At 33.5% G+C, this 12,443-nt stretch overlaps 1 protein-coding gene across 3 annotated transcripts; it reads right to left on the minus strand.

The window, feature by feature from the left end:
- Window positions 1-493: 493 nt before the first annotated feature.
- Gtpx (Glutathione peroxidase homolog with thioredoxin peroxidase activity) lies at window positions 494-8,261 on the minus strand. Of its 3 annotated transcripts, XM_074138069.1 has the most exons (7): window positions 8,099-8,238; window positions 7,860-7,969; window positions 6,431-6,522; window positions 2,827-2,974; window positions 2,486-2,631; window positions 1,924-2,008; window positions 494-719 (listed from the first exon to the last, which is right to left on the minus strand). In XM_074138069.1, exons 2-7 carry the CDS (start codon window positions 7,950-7,952, stop codon window positions 687-689), a joined length of 597 nt encoding a protein of 198 aa, XP_073994170.1. In that variant the 5' UTR covers window positions 7,953-7,969; window positions 8,099-8,238; the 3' UTR covers window positions 494-686. The 3 variants fall into 3 exon arrangements, with proteins under 3 accessions (XP_073994170.1, XP_073994172.1, XP_073994169.1); XM_074138071.1 differs by lacking the exon at window positions 7,860-7,969 and having other exon boundaries at window positions 8,099-8,261; XM_074138068.1 differs by having other exon boundaries at window positions 7,860-8,228.
- Between the last annotated feature and the right edge of the window lie 4,182 nt (window positions 8,262-12,443).

Consider the following 12,443-nt stretch of genomic DNA (forward strand, 5'->3'; position numbering starts at 1 on the left):
ACGGCATCATGCAAAGTTGCCAGAGGTTTTCTGCTGTACTTTCCATATTTCGACTTATTTCGGAAAGTCCCACCATATCACACTTTGTTTGGGAGATCGCATCTTCCAACTCCAGTAAGAGACTTTCTTTTAATGTCCTCTTGTAAACAGTTCAGTAATTTTTCATTTATTAATTGCTATTCGTGTTTACCTTTACCCTTCTGTTCTCGTTTGAAAATGATTTATGAAAGCTGGTTGGCCTCATCCGTGATGTACTACTATCAGTTCTTTTCCTATTACATCCTCAGGGCGAGGATTCCTCATCACTTCTCGACCTTTAATTGATTTTTTTGTTTAGATTTTCACGTTTAACTCGACAACGAAGCGTTTTCTGACAAACGTTCCCTTTTTTGTTTTGATCCAAGAAATTAACTCTTGAAGCTTTGCTGTTTTATAAACCTTGAGATTCGCTGCACATTCTGGTCTTGTTATGGGTAAAATTACTGAGACAATCTAATAGCAGAAGAACTTTATTGAAGGGAATAGATTTAATTTATACATAAAGCATTAGAATGCATTTTTGTATATATGTGATGATATTTAAAGTTTCCTTTTGTAAATATAACATATAATAGATGCATTTTTAAAACTAAGTGACGATTAAGAGAAATACATACAAAGAGAAATAAAAACTACAGGTACCATCTTCACCAATATTTCTCCAGACTGCTTAGAAGCTTCTGCAACAATAAATAAAATGCATGCTTAATGAAATGCAACTTCCATATAAAAAGAGATCCGGCATAATCAAGAAATAGGGAAATTATGTGCATTTTGAGTGCTGAGACTGGGTATTTGAGCAGCGGCCATAGGGTACAAGATTAGTCTGTCCAAACACAGTCTGTACCAGTTTTACATTATTTAAGCACATTTTGAGCTTAATCTGAGTGAAGCAATGAATCCACTCTTTCTGGTATCAAACACCATATAGTCATGTTGTACATGGATTGGTTAAGGATCCCTAAGAAGACTGGGGTTGGAGTGTATGAACTAAATGCTAGAAACTCAGGAGCGCATGGGTAAATTTCTCAGCATTTCCCATGCGGAAATTAACTCATTAGAAAAATACATTGTTTAATCACGACAAAAAACACTGAAATCAAATCTGTAATGCTTTTCCATAACAAGGTCGACATGAATGCAGTGGAGCTCTCTTCGAAAAAGGTTTGGGAATACCTTAGGAAACTTAACGACCTAGGTAAAGTCTTCTTATTCTGAGTGTCACATCATATCGGCATCAAAGAAAATGAGGAGGTCCACGTTCTGGCAAGGCGCCAAAACCCCTCTCAAGGGGCCTGAACCCTTTTGTACGGCAGATCTGTCGATCTTTCAATAAAAACTTAGGAAGAAAGAAGTGGTTTGCAGAACCACGCTCTAGACCAACATCCCAAGTCTGATGCAAACAAAGAACTTTCTGGCCAATTATAACCAGAAGGAAGTGAGGCGTGCCTTGGTATAAATGAAAACAGGCTTCACAAGTCCTGTGCGACACTGCTGTCTGAGAAGGCACTTGAAAAAGATGGGCTTGGGAACGTAATGACATCTACAAATACTCGTACTTAAGTAAATGTGTAAAAATAAAAAATTAATTAAAAAAAAACAGAACATACCACTTAACTGCGTTCGGTACTATCATTCAAGAAAGATTTAGATATCAAGAAAGAGGTGCTGGAGGAGGATACATCCTTTTAAGAACTCTCTCAGAAATTTTATATTGGGTTCTGACTGGCACCAACAAAGTGAGCACAATGTATCTTGAAAGGTCGCAGAGGGTTGTAACCCACCATTAAAAACATTCGGGCCTTTCAAAAGTCTCAGTATTGTAACTCGAACACTTTCAGTAAAATTTACTGCTACCAATAACAATATCTTTTAATCTCTTACCGAAGGATTTGTCATAGGTCCATGACGTTCCACCGGCTGACCATTTTTGTCTATAATAAATTTAGTAAAATTCCATTTTATGTTGCTGAAACATAAATTTGAAAATTAATTACCTAACTAACAACCTGGACCCAAAATTTGTATATCTATCTTTTTATCTTAGTATCTTTAAATTTCAGTTTATATTTTCTAAAGTATCAGTATCGTTTCGTTTCTATTTCATTAGCAATGAATTATTAATACCTGCTTTTATACTTTTAGTGTTACGCTACTGAATGAAATATTTCTGTTTCACAAGATGTGCATGTGCCGAAATAAATGCTTATTGTATGCTTTCAACTTTTTTTATATATTTTCTGAATTTACTCTCATTGGAAGCACTTCAAGTATTTAGTTTCTAATTAATTATCCTAAACTATCTGGCTAAAAAGCCTGGCGCCCGAGTATGATTTTCTAGTGTTCACTTAACTGTAACCACCGATGAATGGATAACCGTTGGAAAAGTTAACCAATCGATTACAATCAACATAACACCAGCTCCGTACACACATTATTCACTTACTCCACGAGAGTGCCTCCTTGCTTGCTCTTCAAGTACTTCCACAGCGGATGAGCATTACTGCCATTTACTTCAATTTTGTCAAACATTTCGAATGAAGCATTCTTCTGCCTCATAAAGCAGACAATGTCTTCCCTGGACCCTGGTTCCTGCAAAAAAAAAAAAAAATACTAGGGAGTTATTCATACGTTAGTTTTACCTACCACTACTAGAAGAACTACACAGAGAAGACAGTCTGATTTATATGGTGTGCTGTATCCAAGTCACCTGAATCACAAAATACACTTCACTATTGTTTGTGTAAACCAGTATTTAGTTAGATGTAGATCTAAAATTCCAACTACCTGGCTACCAAATTGATTGCAGGGAAACGCCAGAATCCTGAGTCCTTTGGTTTCGCGATATTTCTCGTCCAATTCCACCAACTCCTTGTAATTTGTGCTAGTCAGGCCACATTGCGATGCTACGTTCACTATTATCAGAACATGTCCTCTGCAAAACATCCAAAATTTGATGGTGAGAAACACTTTTTTTCGGTTATACTGATAGCGCTTATCTATTAATTTATTCCGAATCCTTTATACAAAGAGAAAGAAAAAAGGAGATGTTAGAATTATGGAGTATCACAATTTACAGGACTTATACGGGCATATGCGTTGTATGCTTACCTGCCAACACTTTCCAACAATTAAGCAAACGTCTGGTGCACTTGCTACAAATGTGGTTATGTTCAAGAGCAAGAGATGACAGCAAATCAAAAAAAAGAGTTCTAGGATAGTGGGGATCAAATTCACCTCAGAAAGCTGCTATCACAATGCAATCCAACTTTCTGAAATCATCTATGCAAGTATTGGTGCCTTGCTAAAGAACTGGTAATGTTTCAAAAACAGTTAGTTGGTCATCTCTAGTTTATTGGAATGGGTGATGTGCGTTTTTTCAGCAACAAATAAACAGTAACACGTCAAAAATTTAGCTTAAAACTTTCATTGGCGAATATATGGGCGTCTGGAGGACATGTGTACTTACAACTTTAAATTTTCGAATTAAATGGATTAAAAACAATTGTCAAAGTGAATGTAAAGCTAAAGTAAAGTAATTGCCTATTTTTTCAGGCGGGCTTTACGTCCAACTACCAAGGTGTCGTGGACGGAGGCGACTAGCAAATATACCTCACTGTAAATTTCTTTTATAAACCATAAAATAAAATCTAAGGCCTAAGACCGGGAATCGAACCCAGTACCACAATACATATTAAAACTGTCCGGTAGGACAGTTGTATAAGGGTTGATCATCAAAAACTGCACGAAAAAGCGTAACGTTGAAAAACACCTAAATTTGACATTTTTTTCTCTTTTTATATAAAAGATAAAATTCCCAAATTTTCTTTAAAATATAGGGCAAATCCTCCTTTATAACTGTAATTTTTTTGCAACAACCCAGATCTAATAGGTTTCGAGAAAAAAGTTGCAGAAAATGAGCAAAAACGGCTTTTTCAGAAATTGTTGTTCTTCTTCTTCTTGTTGTTGTTACCTTTTTTGTAAACTGCGTAGCGCCTAAACGCGCGAACCGATTTTCATGAATGAGGTGTCATTCGATTCGGAATTTTATGTAGATGTGCCTTTTGGGGGTCTCGACGCTGTACATCGAATGGGAGAGGAGTTAGCCCCCTTTATGTAAGGCCCCCTCCAAAATTATTATTACTAATTACTCTGTAAATCTTGGCCTGATTTTGATAAAATTTGGTAGGATGATAGAGTTAGGGCACCCGTACGTAACATTAAATCGGCGATCAGCTCTTACACTTGTTAAGGGAAAGTATAGCGATCGTTTCAAATTATCGACACGTGGACCGATTTTCATGAATAAAGTGTCATTCGAATCGAAATTTTGTATAGAGTTGCACTTTAAAAGCCTCGACGTTATGCCTCATAAGGAAGGGAGTTTGCCCCACCTAAGTAAGACCCTTTCTAAAACTATTTTTACCAATTTTTCTATAACGCTTAGTCCGATTTTGCTAAAATTCAGCTCGAATAAGTGGTTAAAGCTCCTCTACGTGGCTGTGAAGTGCCATCATGCTCTTACACCTACTAAGAGGAAGTACTGCAATCGTTAAAATTATCAATGAGTGAACCTATTTAAATCAATGAATTGTCGTTCGATTAAAAAATCTTTGCCTCTTTGCCTAGAAGTACTGCAATCGCAGTTTATTTATCTCACTCCTCTTAAAAGGAAGTACTGAAATCGCAGTTTAATTTTGCTGTTTACGTACAAATACCTTCCTATGTTATTCCAAACGCTTTTTTTAAAAAAAATTGTTATTGAGGATGGTTTGGGGGACCGCAACTATAATCATTCTTTAAAAAGATCTCTCCAGGGTAGTTACGGTTCCGACTAAACACCTTATCAGGTTATAATGATAGAATTGCTTATTCCAAATTTTAAAAAAATCTGTAAAGCAGATATGTAACTTTGCAAAAGGAGCAAAAAGGAAAATCTATCCAAAAGGTACAAAAATCTCCTTAACAAAAACTTAGTTTAAAATGTTAAGTATAAGGGTTGATTAAACGCCAAAAGGTACACAAATCAGCAAGCACCCAACATTTCATTAATTCTTCATTAATATTTAAGTAATTTTACTGCGTTAATATTGTTTAGAATTTATTAGATGTCACAGACCCTTATGCTGGCCACTTCATTTATATTATTTTTTTTGTTATAATTATGATAAATCACATATACGTACATGCATGTTAAATTAGAAAAAGTCAAAGTTAAAGCTACTTGTCTTGAATTCGTCTTACCGAAATATTCGTGAGCACAAATAACACAGTTATAACAAGTAGATTAATCAACAATTACTGATTTCTCAATTGTAATTTAATTTAGTCCCCCTAATTTTACTTATAGTAAAATACTGGAATAATTAGCTGTCCTAAAAATATGCATCTTATTTACTTTATATTACATATATACAACATTGTGGGATGAATACCTAGATTGAGAATGTAATTGAAGAAAACTATATTATTTGCGATAAAGCCACATAATTTTTACCTATTATTATAAACGTTTGACTACTACATAAAATAACAATTACTTTAATCGAAGAATGAACTTAAACCGACGATTTTTATTTAAAAATAAAAATAAATAAATAAAATAAACAAAGTCATTGATGTATGTTGGTGTAAGCATTTTTTAAAAAAGGTTTTGAATTTTTTAGCCTCATAATTTTTTTATTTTTTTATATTTTTTATAACGTTTTTCTTTTTAACCTGTAATTAATAGTTTGATTATTATAAATAACTAGATATGACAGTCAATCTACAGTGCTACTTGAAAATATATTTTGTAGACGAAAATGGCCAGCATAAGGGTCTGTGACATCTAATAAATTCTAAAAAATATGAATGAATATTAATGCAGTAAAATTACTTAAATATTAATGAAGAATTAATGAAATGTTGGGTGCTTGCTGATTTGTGTACCTTTTGGCATTTAATCAACCCTTATACTTAACATTTTAAACTGTAAGTTTTTGTTAAGGAGTTAGCTTTACAGGTCTCGCATCTAACCGCTCGGCTACCGTGTCGCCTATGTCAGAGTGAATGTTTTGTGTCGCTTTTTCATTGACCAAAGTTATCGATTCGTAACTTTAAAAAAACTTGGTGTCACCACTTAAATTTAAATCAATATTGGTAGATGATTTTCAAAAATGAATTTTAGGGCCTGGCATATTACGTGTACATACCTCTGTAGTGTACACGGAAGTATTATGGAGGGCAAGTCCCACGTAAGGAGTTTATTATTATTAGAAAATCAATGAATTTATGAATACGAATTTTGATAGTACGCTGAAAGTACTATCAACAGTAATAGTAACCATTACGGTATATATTTTCAATATGTGTACATTTAAAAAATATTAATCTGCATGGAGTAGATTACCTGTATTTCTCAAGCGAGATATCGTTACCAGCAATATCCTTCACGGTGAAGTCATATACACTGGAAGCATCTTTTTCGCTCTCGGCCATCGTCTGCAACAAAACCCATACATTGATCAAAGCTACAACGGATTTTAATCCACCATCAGACGCCAACTAATCAGTTCTTGTTGTATTTATTTGTTTTTATAAGCCGTATTAGGATAAAACATGTCAGTTTTTAACTTGGAGATTATAGCGATAAGTAAGTTCTCGGTTTATTCATTAGCTCTTCACACCCTGTTAATTCCAAAAGTTTATTGAGTAGTTCAAAATGATGAAATGATGATTTATTCACATTATTTGGAATATTTCTTTAATTAACTAAAGAATAGCACACAGATCTAAACTCGTTAAACGAAAATACTTTTTTTCGAAATTGGTACCTAACACTCATTTAACATCGTATTCATTTTTATTCTTCTTATTTTATTTTATTACTTTTAATGTAAGTTTTATATTTTTGAATATAGTTCTTAAATAAATTAATTATTAAATTACACGTTTGCAAAAAATCGTACTGGATTTGATGATTCTGTTCAGTTATATTCTTATGGTAGGAGCATTCCTTTCATAATGCCGACGTTGTTTTGAGGCCTACTTTTTTGCAATTAATCACAGATTTCTGCATCAATTTTTAACATAACCCCAATTATTGTATACCGTTCGAAAGATGATCGTATGTAGATGTTTTTCCTGAATAGTGCACGGTTTTTTCATATAAAACGTTTTTGAGAAAAATGAAGTCAAAGTTTTTGGAAAAAATTAGAAACTTGCTATTTCCTATGTTTGGGCCACAAAGTAAAATACTTAATATTATTTTTTTGGAATACAAATTAGCTTATTTAAAAGGAAATTTAACCTTCTTTCTAATAAGCTTATTAAAATAGCTGTAGCTTTAATAGTTTGAGAAATATAGGCAACCTTTTGCTAAAAAGTAGTAACACCTTGAAAAAACATAAAATTAAAAATATCTATAAAACGGAGCCGAATCGAGCCATAGTTTATATGGAATTTTTTGTTGCAAATGATGCCCAGAATCGCCTCCCGAAGTTACCGTACTGAACACCCTGTATACAAGAAAACGGCACGTCCACGTTTTTACCAAATTTAAAGAAAATGTTGATGCCGTTTCCGAGAAAATCTCAATATACTGAAAAATGCAATCAGTAAAGTGGCAGATATTAAATTTGAACTCCCTGTTGTGTTGTAGAATGCAGAAGTAGGGTCGTATGGTTGCGTTTTACCAAATTTCATTTAACCGTTTAGGATTAATATATTCACACCTGTTTTAGTATTTAGGTATCACTAGTCCAAAGGTCAATAAAGCAAGTGTAAGTTGTGATGATTTTTTTTCTTACTCTAATATTAAAATAGAATATAACGCTTACATGTTCTGTACTATAAAATCCTGTCAATTGGTAGTGCAAAATAATTGATGTGGCCAAAAGTATTAACGATACTATTAATAAGTAATAGCGCATTCAATATTTTATATTCTCTATTACCAATAAAACATGAACAAAATTATTTAATATTTTAATCCTTGATTACATAGCGTAAATGTTTGCCATACACACATATATGTGATAACGAAAATCAATTCCTAACACTAAATTATGGTTATTACCTTCCTCGCGCACTGATAAATAAATGTAACCGGCACTATCAATACAGGCAAATTCTTTAAACCATAATAAATATTTACTAAGTCATCATCATTAACTATTAACGGACATGATGTAAAAGTGCCATAACCTTCTATACCAATGACTAATGTCTGTATATACTTACATAATCGATAAAATTATTGGTTACACAATATGTTATGCCGCAGATATTCAAAGATCTAATCCTCGTTTTACTAAAACCTGGTATTAATATGGTTAAAGCTTATTTAACTTTAACATAGATATTTTTACTATAGTAAAACGCTACTTAACGGGAGCTTACTTTTTCACTTTTTTGGAGCACCTCCCTAAATTTCCATTTTCATAAGATTATAAAACCGTAACGAAAGACTGTATCTGAGCAGATTGACCAAGTTTCTTAAATTAAAAAAAACTAATACTCTTTGAATTCGAGTATTTTAATATAAATCTATGTTTATTTCGCGAAGATGATATTTGGTTAACACTTTTGGTCATTAGTAACTTGTGAAAATGAGTTCAATAACATGATCGTACAGTAAAAAAAACATATGGCAATAAAGTCTTGGTAATGGCCTTTAACTAGGTCAGAATTATTTATTTGTTAGCTTGCTAATGGTTTATTTGACGCCGATTCCATCTGTTTGGAATTTAGCTAACCTTAAAATCTTTTTGTCAAAATCTACTTACATATACATATAAAAGAAAGTCGACAAAATCTTTGTTTAGGGTTGTAATATTATTATTCATTACTATAACTACCTGATTGTACACTACATCTATTACGCATTATTAAAAAAAAAAAATCAATTGAAAATAATTTAAAAATAATTTCTTATAAGCATTTACTAATAACCACCAATAATTTGGAAGTTGGCCGTTAGCCCCATCTGAAAAATAGGCGATTACTTTTTTCTTTTACCATATTGCTTCATTTCTTTAAAATTGAAGTGTAGGTGACGTGCTTCGTGTCATTGTGGCAGGGGTGTAAACAACAACAGAGTTGTTTGCATAATGCATTAGTGAGAGGGGATATCTGAAGCAGGATGCCAATTCTGCGCGCAATCTCCAAATAACTAAAAACTGATACCTAGGCCCAGACGGAGTCCATAAAACAATCTACAATAAGCACAGCACACTATACAGACTATAGAGAGTCGTGGCTACTGGAAGTACTGAGAACTACAACTAGCGGTTGTCTATCTCTATTTCCTAAAATACATTTACTTTAAAAACAACAGAATTTATTTTGTTATTATTGTTCGTAATTCTGATTAATTTACGAAATTCATTTCAATTTACGGATAACTCTTTCTTACTTATCTATCTCCTCGTTTAAAAGTATTAACACCGCTCTATAACTGGTGTTAATTAAAAGGTCTTTTATTTGTATAAATATACAGTTTTATTCCTTTAAAAACTTTTTGCTTTCAATTAATCACGCAGATTATGTTTTATACCCTTTTCTATTAGTTTACACCTAATACCATTTCTGGGTTTCTGGTGTCCAAGTTGATTGAAAATTGCCGATCGCCCCCGAATAGTCAACGCTTGAACAGTAGGTAACTGCAGAATGGAAGAAATACGACTGTTGCAAGCCTGAAACATCGCTGGAATTACTAGTTGAGGAAAGTCGTTTTAAAAGAATTTTCTTTCTTACTAAATCAATGTTTGAGTATTTTTTCTAAAACAGCTGCAATTATTTTCTTTTATTTTCCTGTACTATTTGTTCAACTAAATGAGTATTTTTTTTAATCTGAAGGCACGTGTCATTGATGCCCGGACTCTCTTTTCAGCGCATTGCCGGCCTCCGGATAGTGACCTCTCAGTGCAGACAACACTATTCATCACTGAATAGTGAAAAGCTAAAAGTGACCTGGGATCTGAGTTTGGGAATCCACTAAACACTGGGGTAATCCCCCTAAAATAAAATAAATATTTTAAAAATTGTTTTATAAATACGTGATTTTTTCCTGAACTAAAAAGATTATTGAAAATGAGAATCCATGCTTTTAAGTGTCAAGGCGCATGCTCTTGACTGCTGCAATAGCATTGCGCTTTATAATACTTACTATATCACCCCATAATCAATATTTATTTGAGGGAAATTAAGGTTACTTAAAATTTGTCATATCATTTAGACATATTTGTTTATTTGATGCGATGTCGCTTCCTACTTTCTGGAAGTCCATAAATCAATGCTGGTGTAATTCTTAAAGATTATAGACGGTTTAAATTAAACATGGAGTAACTTAGAAGAGTAATTCATTTTTGGTGTTTAATGATTGAAAAAAGATTAATTAATATAAATTTAAAATAAACACTCATTCTTTAATAAACTTTATTAATTTTTTTTTTAATTTTAATAAACACTTATCATTAAAACAAGTTTTTTTTTCAGTGCCAATTTAAGAGGTCATACTCAGCGTATCACAATCATTAACTAGTAAACCACACAGTCTTTGTGTGTATGTGTGTCTGTTTTTTTAAAATGATTTAAGGCGCGTCAACATCTGAGGTTATTGGCGCCAGGAGTTTTTTCAGTGCACGCCGGCCTCCGGACAGTGTTCTCTCGTTACAGACAACACTGTCCATCACCGGGCAGTGAGCTGTAAGAAGCTCCTAGGAAGAGAAAATCTAAGGGTCAGCAGCTGGATTCGAACCCAGGATCTCCGTGTGGGAATCCATTACGCTAACCGCATAGCTAATCCCTTTCCTGTGTTTTAGTTATTAACATTATATAGGTAGTAGATCTGAACATTGTAATGACTTAGAGCGGTTAAAGCGTCCTGGACCACAAACGATTAAGCGGATATCCTGCCATCACCTTGGCACATGCTTAACGGTACCCTGAGGAGTTCCCAAAAATGAAATATACCAAAAGGGATTGTTCACAAATTGTATTTCATTGTACAGACTAAAATTTTCGTTTCTATAAAGAAACTGAAAATTTAAAACTATCAACAAGTTTATTGTAATTATCAGTAGGGCATATCCCGTAGTGATTTGGATAGTTCTATGTGTTTGGTTTTGGGTTGCTTTGAAGCGCTTACATGAAATACACCCACTAAACTATGAAATAAATAAATTAATAAAATCGTAGTTAACGATAGTTAACTTAAACAATTGAAAATTACTAGTGACTCCATCATAGGAACTAAGTCTAAAAACTTGAATCGTCTTTTATTAATTGTCGAAAAAGCTGTAAGAGTAGAGTACTGTATTAATTTTCATAGTTAGTAGCTTTTATTTAGTAAGCTCGCGCGCTCCGGGCTTCAATCCTGACTTTGGTCACATGTGTGGAAAAAATGAGAGCACTCTTATGGTATTTCCTTACCAGAATATATAGACATATTGCCCCTCAAAATGGTAAAGACTTTTAGTTGGATATTTAGTTTGTGAGATTACTAATAAACTTATTTCTCAAAGATAGTAATATTTCCTTTATAAACTTCATTTAAACATCACTGTGTAAGTGGGGATAGAGCACTTTGTGGGGCGTTCGTATTTCCCGCACACGCTTTTGTGAGAATAAGTGTATCCCTATGGCGGGTGATAAGAGAGTGAAAGAAAATTATGCGAGCATTATAATATTAATATAAGTAATTATAAAAACAGCTGGTTAAATTAATTTGAACGGCTAATAAATATAAAAGCATGAAAAATGTATTTTAATTTAAAAAAATCAGTATTAGAAGTGTAGCTAGCGGAGATTCAAACCTGTGATGCATAGGCCGCCGGGGTTGGTCGCACACACTAGTGCTGTGCTACGCCGGCCCCTCTGCGATGATTAGAAGCTTGCCTGGCTCTTGACTGAACGATGCGCCTGCAGGAGAACTAAAGTCTCGGCGGAAATTAGCGTAAGTGCACTTACGTATTTTGTGATTTCCCTATGGTAGTTTTTCTTCCATTCTTGCCGTGGCCAATGTCTCGCTGAGAGAAGAGAGGAGAAAAAGGCGAAACACGTATGTGAACAAAACGTGCGCCTAGGGCGATAATGTTCACAATCATTGCACTCATTTGCTATTCCAACGGTTAGCTGGGTACTACTACTCAGGTACGTGGTACTACTGAAGCAACAAGGTGCATTGTTTAATTTGTGCCATTGTTTTTTGTTGTGCTGTAAACAGCAATTATTTTATATTTCTATTGATTCTATTACTCTGGTATGATCATTTATATATATACATTCAAATGTGGCCGTTTCAATCACATTCATTTAGGCCAATCATTTTTATTTTTTGAAATATTTTTCCAGGATAGTTATTTTATTAAAGTAAAAAGCAGGGGAATGTCAGATACTATCAATGCCAGTTATCATCTCAG

This window comes from Rhodnius prolixus, unplaced genomic scaffold, assembly GCF_049639745.1.
Source record: "Rhodnius prolixus isolate KJV_2025 unplaced genomic scaffold, Rpr scaffold_11, whole genome shotgun sequence".
Taxonomy (NCBI): domain Eukaryota; kingdom Metazoa; phylum Arthropoda; class Insecta; order Hemiptera; family Reduviidae; genus Rhodnius; species Rhodnius prolixus.